The sequence below is a fragment of the Chiloscyllium plagiosum genome, chromosome 7 (assembly GCF_004010195.1).
Source record: "Chiloscyllium plagiosum isolate BGI_BamShark_2017 chromosome 7, ASM401019v2, whole genome shotgun sequence".
In the NCBI taxonomy this organism is placed as follows: domain Eukaryota; kingdom Metazoa; phylum Chordata; class Chondrichthyes; order Orectolobiformes; family Hemiscylliidae; genus Chiloscyllium; species Chiloscyllium plagiosum.
This window is the reverse complement of record NC_057716.1, coordinates 57,829,927-57,847,391: the sequence shown is the minus strand read 5'-3', so window position 1 is coordinate 57,847,391 and position 17,465 is coordinate 57,829,927. Positions and strand designations below refer to the sequence as shown.

Genomic DNA, 17,465 nt, shown 5'->3' with positions numbered 1-17,465 from the left:
GATATGGATTTTGAGAGGGCTGGGCTTTCGGTATGGGTGAAGTGCTCCATCTGGTGGTTAAACTGAACAATCCATTTTATGTTCCCTAAAAATACTTTTTTCTCTCTTCACCCTGGATGTCACTGGGTGACACTGTACAGTAAATGAATTTTTATAAAGTTAACTCAAAATTTTGAAACTAAAGCATTTTCAGGTGACTGTGTAATGGAAATGTTTAATTTCAGAAATGTTAGTGTTCAGAAGCTCTATCATAAATGTAAAACTGTCCTGTTTCCTGCTAGAGAAAAGAAGACATACCAATCCTACAGTCCTCAACTGTTTCAAACAAGGCAAGAGTTATTGTACAAAGATTACTTATATCACTTTTTTGAAATCTATAACTCTAAAATATGTATTGGCTTCTATTTGATAAACACTAGAAGTGGTTTACTTTAATTTCTGACAGACCAGAGCTCTCTGTGACAGAGATATTAATTCACCTGAAAATGCTTCTCAAAAAAACTTTTTAAAAATCCTTCCTCCATCCCAGAATGTATGAAAGGAATATCTATTGTCTTATCACAAGTAAAGCGATGCAACACTGAAGGAGGCCGTGGTTTGTGTTGAGGTGTCTGCAGAATGCAAGCCGCTATTAGGATTGGTTGTGAAGTGAGGTTTAAAAACACCATTACTAAAAAAGAAGCGATGAACAAATGTGTGATATCTAGAGTACCAGCAGATGACATTTGGGGGAAAAAAAAGCAGAAAGATTACCCATGAAAATGACCTTTTTGTAAAACCAAACGTTTTTACTACTCTTTGATCGTTTTGCCTCCTTTTCGTGTTTCTTTCCTTCCAATTATCTGATCAGGGCCACACTAGGAATGGTATTAAATGCACACTTGATGTCTTGGCACAGTGGCTTAGTGGTTAGCACTGCTGCCTCACAGCTCCAGGACCCGGGTTCGATTCCAACCTTGGGCGATTGTCCGTGTAGAGTCTGCATATTCGCCCCGTTTCTCCGTGGGTTTCCTCTGGGTGCTCCGGTTTCCTCCGACAATCCAGAGATGTGCAGTTTAGGTAAACTGGCCATGCTAAATTGCCCATTGTGTTAAGGGATGTGTAGGTTAGGTGCACGAGTTAGGGGTAAATGTAGAATAATAGGGTAGGGGTATGGGTGTGGTTGGGTTACTCGTCAGAGGGTAGGTGTGAACTGGTTGGGCCATATGGCCTGTTTCCACACTGTAGGGATTTTATGTATTCTATATATAAAGCAAAACACAAACAGAGCCAGGAGGGTGACGAATAATATCACTGGGCCATTGTAACTCCAAGCCTTTACTTCTCATCTTCCACTGAGTGAATTTGTTCAAGCAACCAATTATCAGTATGATAGTCAGGTGGTGTGTTGGGAACGTGATGACATGTACAAACTCTCTTTTAATGTGATTTGGCTTTTGTTTTGTGTTCTGTTCCACAGGTAAGGGACGTTTTGGAGAGGTTTGGCAGGGTCAGTGGCAAGGGGAAAACGTGGCAGTAAAGATATTTTCTTCTCGAGATGAAAGATCTTGGTTCAGAGAGACTGAAATCTACAACAGTGTGTTGTTGAGAAATGAAAATATTTTAGGTGAGTTGTACCATCTTGCATGTCTAAAATTAAAATTGCATTTGTTTTAAAAAAAAACCCCAAAGGCTAGCCCAAATTGGAAAAGTTGGCAACACAGAATCTCAAGGATACTCTGGAGACTAGAAGAGAGAATAAAAAAGCAGAATATCAAATCTGATTTGAAACTGGAATTATTTCTAATAGACAATAAAAGTTAAGGGCACACTGCCTGAACACATGCTACATTTGCAATAAGGCACAAACAGAGATACACAAGTACAATTTAATTCCCATCACATAACAACATGTCTAATATGGTGACCAGTACTGGGAGCAGAGAGACGAGGTGCAGGAGTAGGCCATTCGGCTGTTCTGAACTTGCTACGCTATTCAATATGATCATAGCTGATCCTCTTTCTTCCCATATTTCTCAAACCCTTTAAAATCTAATCTACTTCTTTCTTGAATACATTCAATGATTTGGCATCCACAGCCTTCTCTTGTGCAGAACTGTACAACTTCACCACCTTCTCCTCTCAGTCCTAAATGGTCAATCCTAGATCCCGAGATTGTGTTCCCTGGTTCTAGATTCCCCAACTAGGGAAAACATCCTCCCTGCATCTAGGCTGACCAGCCTTGTTAGAAATTTATGTGTCAATCAGATATTTCTAAACTGTACTGAATAGACCCAGTTGAACCAATCTTTCCTCAAAGTAAGTCTATTGAATTCTGCCACATTCCCCCTATGGCAAGTATAGCCTATCTTAAGTAGGGAGGCCAAAACTGCATGCAGTACTTCAGGTGTGGTCTCTGTACAAGTCTCTGTATAACTGCAGTAAGATGCCTTTACTTCTGAACTTAAATCGTTGGCCATTACTTTGGCCAATATACCTTCCTAATTGCTCGCTGCACCTGCCTTTCTGGTTTTATTGACTGATGTACAAGGACACAGATCCCGTTATACATCCACATTTCTCAAAATATCAGTGTTCAAATAATACTTTTTTCTACAGTAAAATGTACAATTTCATGTTTAACCACGTTGTGCAGAATCTGCCATGTGTTTTCTCGTTCATTCAACTTGTTCAATTTACTTTGAAGCCTCCTTGCATACTCCTTACAGCTCTCAACACTGCCCAGTTTTGTCATTGCATGTTGCATTTGGGTCTCTCATCCAAATAATTTACATATATTGTGAATAGCTGGGATGCAAGCACTGATTCTTGCAGTACCCTACTAATCACTGCCTGCCACTACAAAAAGGATCCATTTATTCTCATTGTCTATTTCCTGTCTGTCAACCAATTCTCAATCATGCTAATATCTCAACCCCTATTCCATTTGCTTTAATTTTTCCCACCATCCATATCAAAAGGTGCTGAAAATCCAAATATACCATATCCACTAGTTGTCCCTTGTCTATTCTCCTAGTTAACTTCCTGAAAACTCCAGTAGGTTTGTTATGCATGACTTACCTTTAATAAATCCAAGCTGGCTTTGTCCAATCCCATTAATGCTAACCAAATATTCTGTTATTATTATTTTATATTAAACTCCAACATTTTCTCAGTACGGATGTCAGTTTAACTGGTCTGTCATTTTCTGTTTTGTCTCTACCTCCCTTTATAAAACACTGGTGCTATATTTGCCATCCTTTAATCTGTAGCATTGCTCCAGAATCTATGGAATTTTGGAAGATGACCATCAATGCATTTAATGTTTCCAGGGCCACTTTGTTTAGTACTCTGGGGTACAGATTTTCTGCCCCTGGTGATTTGTCAATTCTTTAACTGGTTAATTTCCCAGCACCATTTTCTTACTTATACTGATTTCCTTCAGTGCTGCCCTCCTAGTCACTTAGTTCCCTAACATTTTGGGAGGTTACTTGTGGCTATTACGGAGACATGGGTAGAACACAGCACCAGAGACCCGGGTTCAATTCCCGACTCAGGCGACTGACTGTGTGGAGTTTGCACGTTGTTATGCATGACTTACCTTTAATAAATCCAAGCTGGCTTTGTCCAATCCCATTAATGCTAACCAAATATTCTGTTATTACTATTTTATATTAAACTCCAACATTTTCTCAGTACTGATGTCCGTTTACCTGGTCTGTCATTTTCTGTTTTGTCTCTACCTCCCTTTATAAAATATTGGTGCTATGTTTGCCATCCTATAATCTGTAGCATTGCTCCGGAATTTTGGAAGATGACCACCAATGCATTTAATATTTCCAGGGCCACTTTGTTTAGTACTCTGGGATGCAGATTTTCTGCCCCTGGTGATTTGTCAATTCTTTAACTGATTAATTTCCCAGCACCATTTTCTTACTTATACTGATTTCCTTCAGTGCTGGCCTCCTAGACACTTAGTTCCCTAACATTGTGTATAGAAAACAGCAAAAAAAACCCAATAAACTGATTAGGAATAGAAAATAGAATATAAATGCAATCTAGCAAAACAAAGGACTGTAGAAGTTTTATAGATGTGTAAACAAGCCATATTTGGCTAAAACAAATGTGGCTCATTATAAGGCCGAGTTATAAAGGGGGCCAGAGAAATGGCAGACAAGCAAATGATTACTTTATGTCTGTTATCACTGAGGAAGATATAAAAAATCTTCCAGTAGTAGAGACCCAAGTGTCTAGGGAGAATGAGGAATTGAAGGAAGTTAGCACATACAAGAAAATCATATCGGATAAAATTAATAGGGCTGAAAGTTGATAAATCCCCAGGACCTGATGTTCTACATCCCGGAGTGTTAAGAACATAAAACATTACAGCACAGTACAGGCCCTTTTGTCCTCAATGTTGCATGACCTGTGATACCAATCTGAAACCATCGAACCTACACTATTCCATTTTCATCCATATGTCCATCCAATGACCATTTAAATACCCTTAAAGATGGCAAGTCTACTACTGTTGCAGGTAGGCCATTCCATGCTCTTACTACTCTCTGGGTAAAGAAATTACCTCTGACATCTGTCCTATATCTATTACTCCTCAATGTAAAGCTATATCCCCTTGTTTTAGCCATCACCATCTGAGGAAAAAGGCTCTCACTGTCCACCCTAGCTAACCTTCTAATTATCTTATATGTCGCAATTTAGTCACCACTTAACCTTCTTCTCTCTAATGAAAACAGCCTCAAGTCCCTCAGCCTTTCCTTGTAAGACCTTCCCTCTATACCAGGCAACATCCTAGTAAATCTCCTCTGAACCCTTTCCAAAGCTTACACACCCTTCCTATAATGCAATGACCAGAACTGTACATAATACTCAAGTGTGGCCGCACCAGAGTTTTGTACAGCTGCAGCATGACCTCATGGTTCTGAAAGTCAATCCCTCTACTAATAAAAACGAACACACCGTATGCCCCCTTAACAATCCTATCAACCTGGGTGGCAACTTTCAGGGATCTATGTACATGGACATAGAGATCTCTCTGTTCATCGATATTACCAAGAATCTTACCATTAGCCCAGTACTCTTTATTTATGTTGCTCCTTCCAAAGTGAATCACCTCACATTTTTCTGCATTAAACTCCAGTTTCCACCTTTCAACCCAGCTCTGCAGTTTATCTATGTCCCTCTGTAACCTACAACATCCTTCGTCACTTTCCACAACTGTACCGACCTTAGTGTCATCCGCAAATTTACTAACCCATCCTTCTATGCTTTCATCCAGGTCATTTACAAAAATGACAGACAGCAGTGGTCCCAAAACAGATCCTTGCGGTACACCACTAGTAACTGAACTCCAGGACGAATATTTCCCATCAACCACCAGCCTCTGTCTTTTTTCAGCTAGCCAATTTCTGATCCGAACCGCTAAATCACCCTCAATCCCGTGCCTCTATGGCTGAAGAGATAGTTGATGTATTGGTGATTATCTTCTAAAATTCTACAGGTTATGAATGATTATTTTGGGTTGGAGGTTCCCCCACTATTTAAGAGCGGAATGAGGGAGAAAACTGGGAACGAGCATCCTGTCAGCCTGACGTCAATAGCAAGAAAAATGCCAGTATCTATTGTAAAGGTTCTGAATGTGACTTGATAATGATCTGATTGTGCATTATCAGCATAGATCTGCAGATGGGAAACAGTGTTTGACAAACTTGTTGAACAAATTTTTTTGAACGTGTTCAGAACAAAATTGATAAAAGGAGGATCAATTGCTGTAATGTGCTTAGATTTTCAGAAGGCTTTTGATAAGATCCCTCACAGGAGGCTGGTTAGAAAAATTAAAACATGTAGGATAGGAGGTAATATACTGGCATGAATTAATGACTGGCTAACAGACAGAAAACAGCCCTTGGAATAAATGAGTCAATCTCATACTGTCAGGCTATGGCTAGTGGGTTATCACAAGGATCAATGCAAACACCTCAGCTGCTCACAATATATGTGTCAATGATTTAGATGTGTCGACCAAATGTAATATTTCCAGATTTGCAGATGATACAAAGCTAAGTGAGAATATGTGTTATGAAGAAGATGTAAAGTCATTGCGGGAGGATTTGAACTGGCTTTATAAATGGGCAAGAACATGGCAGATGGAATGTAGGATGGAAAAATATGAAAGCATTCACTTTGGTACAAAAACCAGATATCCAGAGTATTTCTTAAATGGTGAGAGATTGCAAAGCGTAGATGTACAAAGGGACTTGGATATATCTGTTGATATCACTGAAGGCAAACATGGATGTGCAGAAGGCTATTAGGAAGGGTAGTGAAATGTTAGCCTTTATTGAGTACAGGAGTAGCAAAGTCTTGCTTCAATTGTATATTGGTTAGATCACATCTGGAGTACTGTGTGCAGTTTTGGTCTCCTTGATTGTAAGAAAGATATTATTGTCCTAGAATGAATGCAATGAAATTTCCCCAGACACATTTCTGGGTGGCAGGACTGTCCTTTGAAGAAAGATTAGGCAAATTGAGCCTATGATCTCTAGAGTTTTGAAGAATGAGAGGTGATCTCATTGAAATCTACAAAATACTTGAAGGGATAGACAGAACACAGTTCTCTTTGTTTTCTGTAGACTGATGTTCCCCTTGTCTTCAGTCTTTTTTTCCAGCACCAAGCCACCAAGAATCATTACTTTTTAACCTTTGCAAGCCACCATCTGTTGTGCATGATCAGAAACTCGAATTGTCTCTTGAATAGTTCACCAGCAATTTTGGATTGACTAGGTTGATATAGAGATGGAAATGTGTTGCTGGAGAAGCGCAGCAGGTCAGGCAGCATCTAGGGAACAGGAGAATCGACGTTTCGGGCATTAGCCCTTCTTCAGGAATGAGGTTGATATAGAGTCAGAGTTTTGTAATGTGGAAAGAAGCCCTTTGACCCATCATGTCTGTGCAACTCATCAAGCATCTATCTACTCTAGTCTCATTTTCTTGCACTTGGCACATTATCTAAATAGTTAAGATTAGAGTGGTGCTGGAAATGCACAGCAGGTCAGGCAGCATCCGAGGAGCAGGAAAATCGACGTTTCGGGCAAAAGTCCTTCATCAGGTTCCTGATGAAAGGCTTTTGCCTGAAATATCGAATTTTCTGCTCGTCAGATGCTGCCTGACCTGCTGTGTGTTTCCAGCACCACTCTAATCTTGACTCTAATCTCCAGCACCTCCACCTACATCATCTAAATTGTACATTAATGTAATGGTGCCTGCCTGTACCACCCTTTTCAACTAGTGGGTCTCAGATACCCATCACTCTGAGTTAAAACATTCATCCTTACAATCCAGGATGTTTGGAGGGGATTTATCATAAATCTGTGCACCCCACTCCCTGCCCCACTAGTCATTGATCCATTTTATAAGGGAAAATGTTTTTTAATATCTGCTTTAGCTATGGCTGTAAAAAATTTAATACATCGCAATCTGATTACCTCCAACCTTCTCTGCTCGAAAAAAAACAGCACAGCCGATCTATTTTCTCTTCATAGATAAATCTCTCCAGCCTTGGCAGCATCCTGATGAATCTCTTTCTTTCATCCTCTCAAATGCAATCTCATTCTTTCTGTTGAGTAGTGACCAAAACTGCACACAGTACTCTAGCTGTGGCCCAACTAACATCTCTTGCAGCTCCATCATAACCTCCATACTGTTATATGCAATGCCTTGACTAATGTGCCAAATGCTTTCTTAATCAACTTATCCACCTACCCTGCTATCTGTAAACATTATGGACATGTACACCAAAGACCCTCTGATCCTCTGCACTACTAAGGGTACTATCATTTATTGTCTAATTCCTTGCCATGTTAGTCTTTTCAAAATGCATCACTTCTCACTTTTCAGGACCAAATTCCAAATTCTGTCCATCTGACCAGGAATCTACATCATCCTGTAATCTAAGGCTTTCCTCCTTGCTATTTACAGGTGTTCGTGTCCCCTGAAAACTTACCTCTTACATTCATGTCTGGATCCTTAATACATATAAACAGCAAGAGACCAAGCACTACATCCTGCAGTATATTACTAGATACAGCATTCCAGTCACAAAAACAACCTTTTACCATCACCCCTGCCTCCTGCCACTAAACCGGTTTGGGATCCAATTTTCATCTGCCTAATTCTTGATTTGTTCATTTTAAAAGTAATGGTCACCTTCATGACATCACTTCCTACCATATACCGAGTCATTTTTTTTGACATACAGGATCTTTGTAAGATCTTGATTTTGTCTCTCTTAGCTTACTAACTTCATTGGTTTGCATCCAATAAGATGGTAACAGTGAACAATTAATGCATCTGCTCAGAGTATGTATTGTTACCTCCTGGTGATTAACGGTCATCTGAAATATTCCAAATGAAACATGTAAATGTTCTCCAAAACCTAATATTCTTAACTAAAACAATCATATGCGACTCCTGAACAACTTTTGATTACTTTAATGAACTTGATTTAACTATTTTTCAAGCCCACACTGACTTTTTGTGTTATTCAAGGGACCTGTTGAATAGTTTAAATTGCAAAACTATAATATTTTAAGATGTAGCTGCAACTTGTCTAAAATCCCTTTGCAATAAAGCATTCTCTTGTGCATTAGCCTAGGTTTGCATCAACCTAACCATAAAAGAATGAAATCATAAACCAATTACTGTACTTTTCACCTGAAGTTAATGGCTTTCTTCCCCTCAAAAAGTGTTTGCAACTAACGCCACTGAAACAGAATGTAATTTAATTCCTCACTTGCTTAATCAAGTCAAAATGATTTTTGAAAGGTTACTCAATCCTACAATGATCTCATACTCCACTTTTCCCCAATCACTTGAGGCCTAATATTCTATTGAAAGCACACAGTTGTTTGTAATCTGAGTTTAATGTTATCTGAGAGATGCATGAGTTAGAAGAAGGCAATGTTTGCACATAGTAGGTAGTTGTAATAAATGCTTGTTGGATTCTTCAATATCGCAATGTACACATCCAGTTTCTTCTATTACGAGATTCAACATTGCTGCTTCAGGTAAAAAAAAGAATTGTGCTGAAATCAAGCTCTCACCAGTCAATATTGAACATGGTGATGCAATGCCAGTCAAGCTTGCTGCTTCGTCATCTTTGGTGTTAAGCTTCTTCAGTGTTGTTGGAGCTGCACTTACCCAGACACTCCTGATTTATGCCTTACAGATTATGGTTGAGTTCTGGACAGACAAGACTTGAGTTACCCGATGCAGAATGTCTAACACTTGACCTCGTTGTATCAACTCCAATGAGAGAGGTTTTTATCAATGAACCTTGAGGACATTCTCTCTAGCACTAATTGTCTGAATCAAAACTGCTAATATCTCCTCATGCTTGCTCTTTCGCACTCTTTGCTGAGTATCTGAGCCATGAACTGTCAAAGCCTTCACTTTGTGTTTGAAGCTGACTCTCACTTTTTGCTGCTTCCTCCTTTTCCTACCTGCCTATTTGCAGCTGCAGCTCACCAATGGTACTAATCACACTTTACATTTACACACATGCATTCCAAGTCAGACTTTGTCCTCCTTCTGAGTTTTTAATGATCTAATCTAACTTGTATTGTTTTTAACTCTAATTGTCTTTCCCAATCCTATGTGTAACTTATGTCTTTGTTGTAATACACTATCCACCTGCCAAGGATATTGGTGTCACCTCTATTTAGGTGGAGTCTCTCCATCTTGAACAGGGTCTTCTTCCCACAGAATTGGTCCTATTGTCCTAGGAATTTGAAGCTCTCTCTTTTGTACTATATCTGAGGCCATACATTAATCTCATGTATGCTCCTAATATTGTTTTTGTTAGAGAGTACTCTGGGTATAATTCACAAATTACTACACTTTAATTTATGTATATTATGGGGTAGGCCATTTAGGATTGAGATGAGAAGAAATATCTGCATCCAGAGAGTGGCAAGGCTGTGCCACAGATAATGAGAGAATGAATTATTGAATGTTTTCAAGAAGGAGTTAGATTTAGTTCATAGTGCAGAAGGGATCAAGGTCCTGAGGAGAAAGCAAAACAGGGTATTGAGTTGGATGACAACATCGAATGGCAGAGCAGGCTCGAAGAGCCCAATAGTCTCCACTGGTCCTATGCTTCTACGCTAACTCACTCCCTAGCTGATTAAACCTAAGAATGTAATCCCTTTCCCTCCTTTCATTGTTGAATCCCTCATAGAAATCATGAAGTCGTTTTATTGTACATTGTAAAGCAATGAGAGTATAAGTGGCATTTGTTTAACATGTAAAACCAACTTAAAATATTATTCAAATTTATTGTGAAATATTATTCAATACTTATAAATTATATATGTTGTTTCTTCCCCCTGTAGGTTTTATTGCCTCTGACATGACATCCAGAAATTCCAGCACACAGCTATGGCTGATTACTCATTATCATGAGGCAGGATCACTCTATGACTACCTACAGCATACAACTCTGGACACTGCAGATTGTTTACGATTATCATTGTCCACTGCTAGTGGTCTAACACACTTACATACAGAAATCATTGGGACACAGGGGAAAGTTGCAATTGCACATAGAGATCTTAAAAGCAAAAACATCCTTGTGAAGGAGAATGGACAGTGCTGCATTGCAGATTTAGGTATGTATTTCTACCTCTAGTACACTGTGAAGGCTGTTGCCATCAAAGCTATGTCTTCAGTGAGATTTAAAACAGTGTTATGTACGGCTAGCCAATTTTAAATGTGCTGATAAAATTTTAAGATTAATGGGCTTGCAAAGTTTGTTTTTAAACCAAAATATATTATTTTGTTTATTCTCTCATGGGAAATGAGTCTGCTGAGAAAGGCCATCATTTCTTTTCCCACCTCGAAATACTCTTGAATTGAGAGGCTTGCCTGGACCTTTTCAGCAGGAAGTTAGGAGTAAACCACATTACTTTAAATCTGGAATTATTCATTGGCCAGACCAAGTAAGGATGGCAGATTTCCTTCAAGAAAGGACATTGGTAAACTGCATGGGTTTGACAACAATTAATGGTAGTTTTATGGCCATCATTTTGATACTAGCTTTTAATGCCAGATTTCACTAATTAAATTTTAAATTTCACCAAAAGCATGGGCTGTTGCTTGAGATTGAGATGCATTTTCATTCATGAAAACATTTAGCTTTCCTATTGTCCCTTACATAATATAAAAACAGCATAAAGCACTTTAGAACCAATAAAGTACTTTTGGAATGTCGGATTTATTCATTCTTGGGTTGCAGCTGATTTTAGATTTGATCAATATGTTCGTATGTTTTGAAACATTTCTGGAATATCAATAGGAAGTTTTAGTGCTCGTAATATGTCATGAGAAACTATTGTTTAATTGCTTTCAAGAAAGGCATCCTCCAGGCAAGAGTGAGCATATAATGAGTACACATTCAGTTTCAGGATAAGAAACTTGGTCTGAAACTAATGACTTAAACTTAAATAACGATAAATTAGAAAAGTATGAAGATAGAGACATAAGAAATAGGAGAGGGAGGAGGGCATTCATACCCTCAAATCTGCTCTGTCATTTGATAAGATCATTGCTGATCATTCCAGGCATCAACTCCTCTTTCATGCCAGTTCCTCATTGTGTCCAACTTCTTGATTATTTCAAAAAAAAACTACTTCACTCCTCTTGAAATGCTTTCAATGATGCAACCTCTACAACTCTTTTTGGGGTTGAGAAATCTTTACAGTCACTACTCTCTCTAGGATCACATCTCAGTTTTAAACGAATGACCCTTATTTTGTCACTATGGCCTCTAGTTTGAGATTTCCCCCATGAGTGGTAATTTCAACTCTATCTATTCTGTCGAGCCCTTTCAAAATCTTTTGTTTCACTAAGACCATCCCTCATTTTTCTAAACTCCAATGAATAAAAAACTAATCTGTTAGCCATTCTGAATGAGTCAACAACTTCAACCCAGGAGTTGGCTAATGCATCTCTTTTGAACTGCTTCCAATGCCAATATATCTTATTTTTATCTTCCTTAGAGATGTTGGTGACTTCGGTGTCTGGGTGGAGTAGCATCCTTTTTTGGACTCTGCGATTAAGGGGTGGAGCATAAGCATTCACGACTGTTGCATGCTAGTTCTTGGCAAGTTGTAGATGGAGATTCACGAGGTGATCGTTGATGCCAAGGGAGCTCCAAGAATCGATTTGACGAGTTTGTTCTTGAAAATGAACCCAATTCCATGCATAATAGATTGATCCTCAGATTTTCCTCTCCAGAAGAAGGTTTAACCACTATATTCTTCACTCAGCCACCCTTTGCCTGCCCTTTGAGTCTCTGGGAGGGTAGTGATCTCAATGCTGAAGTGCCTGAGTTCACAGGCAACCCGGGCAGTTCTTCATTTTGGAGGAACGTTTTGCTAATTTTTCATAGGGTTCACACATTCCAGGCTCCAAGATGGAGCTTCACTTTGGTTTTCAGATCACAGGTAGATGACCCACTGGATGTGGTTTCCAGCCGGGATGATGATGGAACAAATCTTAGGATACCTTTTCCAGCCCCTCCCCCTTGAGGGGTGAGCAGATCAGATCCTGAAGAGGGCTGCTCCGTCATGAGGAAAGCTGCCGAAACACCTTCCTATTCCTAGTGCAAGAGTGAAACAACTGAGTCAAACTCCTCTGACTATTTGCCAGTCTGAAATTAGAGCCTTCCAGATCTCTCAATCCAGTGCCTGTCACCTCTTGCCACAGAGCTTGAACTTTTTTGTGTGGATGGGGGGAGGCTAAATTCCTGTAGGTAGATGCCTTGTGTAGGATATTCTTTAACGTGGGAATTCTTTTGCACATGAAACACACATCATCTTTGCCCAACTCAAGGAAGGCACAGTCTAATGACAGGAGGACAAAGGAAGCATTTCAAAGACTGCCTTAAAGCTTCCCTCAAGAAATGCAATATTAATGCATGGGTGATCTTCATTCAGAAGCAACCAGCTTGGAGGAAACTCCTGTGTGAAGGAACACAATTCTTTGAGAACACCAGTCAACAGGAGGAAATGTAGGAAAGGAACCACAGAAATAAATGCCAATGATCTCAAGGCTAAGGATCAATTCTATCTCCCAGAAACACCTGCCAAATGCATGTCTGGAGATGCGGCGCTAGGATCAGGCTCATCAACTGCACAAGCAATCATGGAACCCATGACCAGCGACACAGAATTTCCTAGGTGGAAAATCATTCTCCTTAGTGACTGATTGTCAACGATGATCTTTTCTTAAAAATGGGGAGCAGAACTGTACATGGTACTCCAGTTGTGGCCTCACTAACACATTGTATAGTTGTAACAAAGTTAAAAGTCACACAACACCAGGTCATAGTCCATGGATTAAAACCTGGTGTTGTGTAATTTTTAACTTTGCCCACCCCATTCCAACACTGGCACTTCCACAGCACAGTTGTAACAAGACTTTGCTATTTTTAAATCTTTCCTAACAGTAAAGGCCAAAATTCCATTTCCTTCTTAATTATGTGTTGTACCAAAACACCCAGATCCCTCTGTACTGCAATTTTTTGCAGTTTCTCTTCATTTCATTTAAATAAGAGTCTGCCTTTTGATTAGTCTAAGAAATTGCATGACCTCCATCTGCCAGGCTTTTGCGCACTCCTTCAACCTACCTATATGCCTGTGCAAATTTGTTATGTCCTCATTATAACATGCTCTCCCACTCTTGCATCATCAGCCAATTTGGACACATTACAGTCTGTTTGAAGAGGACAGGGAAATACATTAAAAGATAATGCAGATAAGCAGTGGCAGATATTTTAGGAAGATTTGCAAAACCCAACAATGATCTATTTTATTTAGAAGAGAAGACTACAAAACGGATGCAACATCTGTGGTTAACTAAGCAAGTTAAGAATAGTATCAACGTGAAAGCAAAGGTACACAATGCATGAAAATTCGTGGTGGGCTACGAAGATTGAGTCAATTTTTGAAAGCAGCACAGATTGAATTTTCAAAGGAGAAATTACAATATGAGAATAAGCAAATAAAGAAATAGCAAAAGCTTTTAGACATGTATTAAAAGGAAGAGGTCAGTTAACATGAGCATTTGTACTTCAGAGTGTGAAACTGAAGCATTAATACTGGAAAACAAAGAAATAATGGCTTTGAACAAATATTTAGTGTACACAATGCATCCCAATATTAGAAAATGAATAGGGGGGAGAAGAAAGGACTAAAACAATTATTAAAAGAGAAAATTACCAGGGAAACTAGTGGAACAAAAACATGTCTGAATGATGCTGTAAACTGTCCACTTCTAGGATGATAAGAGCTTTGTTATCAAAGCTAATTAGCATTTTCACTTGAATGCAAGTTTGAATGTCACTTGAATGTCAGATTTCCATGAGGAAGAGGACAAAGGAAGCCATTCCCTTAACTGGGGAGGTGTGGGCCTTCCTCTGATTCAAAGATCATTGGGGAGGCAATGGCTATTAATGTACCCACCGAAGACCCAGGATCATAGAAGGATCCAGGCCATTAGTGAATAAGATTGGAAGGACACTTGAGTTTTGGTTACACTGATGAAGATTGGCATGATGGGCAGAGGTGGTTCTTGGTGGGCGACTCCCATGCTGATGATGTTCGATCCCTTGATCAGCCCTTGAGTGAGGGATAACCCCACTCCAATTCTTGATCATATTTTCTCAGAAGTCTTACAGATTGTGTTAATTTACAGGCTAATTGCTGGTTCTTTTAGAAAAGGAGTAATGGTAGGAAGTGTCCCCTAGTTCCAGATTTTGTCTTGCTTTGCTTCATTATTTGGTACTACTTGTCCTTGCTATACTCCGCTTCCGTCTTCCAAGAAAACCTTCACTCTCTAGCTATGAATAAAATATTCCAATCTGGCAACCATGCTGTACTCTTCTGGTAAGATGGTGGTGAAGTAGGACACTGCAGCCAGAGCTCGTATGCTCCGCCTGTTCTTTTTCCTCCTTTCGTCCCTTCTCTCTGCCTTAGACACCCAGCCCTGGCCTTTGAAGTGGGGACAGCTGTCAGTGGCCCGAAGCAGAGATGCCAGTGGCCCACATTGCAGTGCGTGGAGGCAGCCACTGGTCAGATCACCTGGAGGCCCCCTGTGGTGGTTTACTGGGAGAGTGTGATGTTTGTCATAGTCATAGAGATTTTGCAGCATGGAAACAGACCCTTCGGTCCAACCCATCCATGCCGACCAGATATCCTAACACAATCTAGTCCTACCTGCCAACACCCAGCCCATATCCCTCCAAACCCTTTCTGTTCATATACCCATCCAAATGCCTCTTAAATGTTGCAATTGTACCAGCCTCCACCACATCCTCTGGCAGCTCATTCCATACATGTACCACCCTCTGCGTGAAAAGGTTTCCCCTTAGGTCGCTTTTATATCTTTCCCCTCTCATCCTAAACCTCTGCCGTCTAGTTGTGGACTACCCGACCCCAGGGACTTTGCCTATTTACCCTATCCATGCCCCTCATAATTATTGTAAAGCTCTATAAGGTCACCCCTCAGCCTCCAACGCTCCAGGGAAAACAGCCCCAGCCTGTTCAGCCTCTCCCTATAGCTCAAATCCTCCAGCCCTGGCAACATCCTTGTAAATATTTTCGGAACCCTTTCAAGTATCACAATATCTTTCCGATAGGAAGGAGACCAGAATTGCACGCAATATTCCAACAGTGGCCTAACCAATGTCCTGTACAGCCGAAACATGACCTCCCAACTCCCTTACTCAATACTCTGACCAATAAAGGAAAGCATACCAAATGCCTTCTTCACTATCCTATCTACCTGCGACTCCACTTTCGAGGAGCTATGAACCTGCACTCCAAGGTCTCTTTGTTCAGCAACACTTCCTAGAACCTTACCATTAAGTGTATAAGTCCTGCTAAGATTTGCTTTCCCAAAATGCAGCACCTCGCATTTATCAGAATTAAAGTCCATCTGCCACTTTTCAGCCCATTGGCCCATTTGGTCAAGATTCTGTTGTAATCTGAGGTAACCCTCTTCGCTGTCCACTGCCCCTGCAATTTTGGTGTAATCTGCAAACTTACTAACTGTACCTCTTATGCTTGCTTCCAAATCATTTATGTAAATGACAAAAATTAGAGGACCCAGCACCGATCCTGGTCACAGGCCTCCAGTCTGAAAAACAACCTTCCACCACCACCCTCTGTCTTCTGCCTTTGAGCCATTTCTGTATCCAAATGGCTAGTTCTCCCTGTATTCCATGGGGAACCTTGTAGAACGCCTTACTGAAGTCCATATAGATCATATCTACCATTCTGCCCTCATCAATCCTCTTTGTTGTTTGTCTTTTTAACTAATTTTTTTCTCCGAGCTATGGTTATACTGTGTTTAGCTGTAATGTAACTTTTTTTTCTTCACTTAACTATTCTGTAACTAAGCATTATAGCTAGCTACCTTTGTACCTATGATGGCACTGGAAGTGGCGACTTAACAACTTTTCACTGTACTCATTTAAGTACACATGACAAAGTAATTCAATTTAATACAACTTGTGAGAATGACCACAGAAAATGCATATTGACATCTGAAACCATTGTTACAGTGTTGTCCAGATGTTCAGTTGGCTTATCTACAAAGTAGTGAAGTGTAAGATAAAAAGTGAAGAATGCTTAAGAATTTTAAGTGAACTGTCGAGTTATTTGACCCATTTGTTCTGATCCCTGACTGTATTCTGCAAATTTTTTTAAAAATTTGCTTTGCATTTGTTTTTCAGGTCTTGCTGTGATGCATTCCCAGTGTACTAATCATTTGGATGTTGGTAATAATCCCAGGGTAGGGACCAAGCGATATATGGCACCTGAAATATTGGATGAAACAATTCAGGTGAATCTATTTGATTCATTTAGGAGGGTGGACATCTGGGCCTTTGGTCTAGTCTTGTGGGAAGTAGCAAGAAGAACAATCAGCAATGGTGAGTGCTTGTATGGTTTCATTGACTGTAACAACTGAGAATATTATCCCTGAAAACTGTAACACAAAGAGACTTTGGGATATTTGTGCATGAAATTGGAGGATTTTAGCAATAAGGAGAGGCTGAACAGGCTGAAGCTGTTTTCCCTGGAGCGTCAGAGGCTGAGGGGTGACCTTAGAGGTTTACAAAATTGAGGGGCATGGACAGGGTAAATAGATAAAGTCTTTTCCCTGGGGTCGGGGAGTCCAGAACTAGAGGGCATCAGGTTAGGGTGAGAGGGGAAAGATATAAAAGAGACCCAAGGGGCAACTTTTTCACACACAGGGTGGTACATGTTTGGAATGAGCTGCCAGAAGAAGTGGTGGAGGCTGGTACAATTGCAACATTTAAGAGGCATTTGGATGTGTATATGAATAGGAAGGGTTTGGAGGGATATGGGCCGGGTGCTGGCAGGTGGGACTAGATTGGGTTGGGA

At 40.0% G+C, this 17,465-nt stretch overlaps 1 protein-coding gene across 2 annotated transcripts in view; it reads left to right on the top strand.

Annotated features, from left to right (window-relative positions):
* LOC122551613 (activin receptor type-1-like) overlaps positions 1-17,465 on the top strand; it is a 110,979-nt gene that overhangs the window by 85,146 nt on the left and 8,368 nt on the right. For both annotated transcript variants that reach the window (XM_043693798.1, XM_043693797.1), the window contains 3 exons: positions 1,460-1,606; positions 10,389-10,664; positions 16,793-16,990. In XM_043693798.1, the coding sequence (XP_043549733.1) occupies positions 1,460-1,606; positions 10,389-10,664; positions 16,793-16,990 (621 nt within the window). The remainder of the gene's footprint in view (positions 1-1,459; positions 1,607-10,388; positions 10,665-16,792; positions 16,991-17,465) is intronic.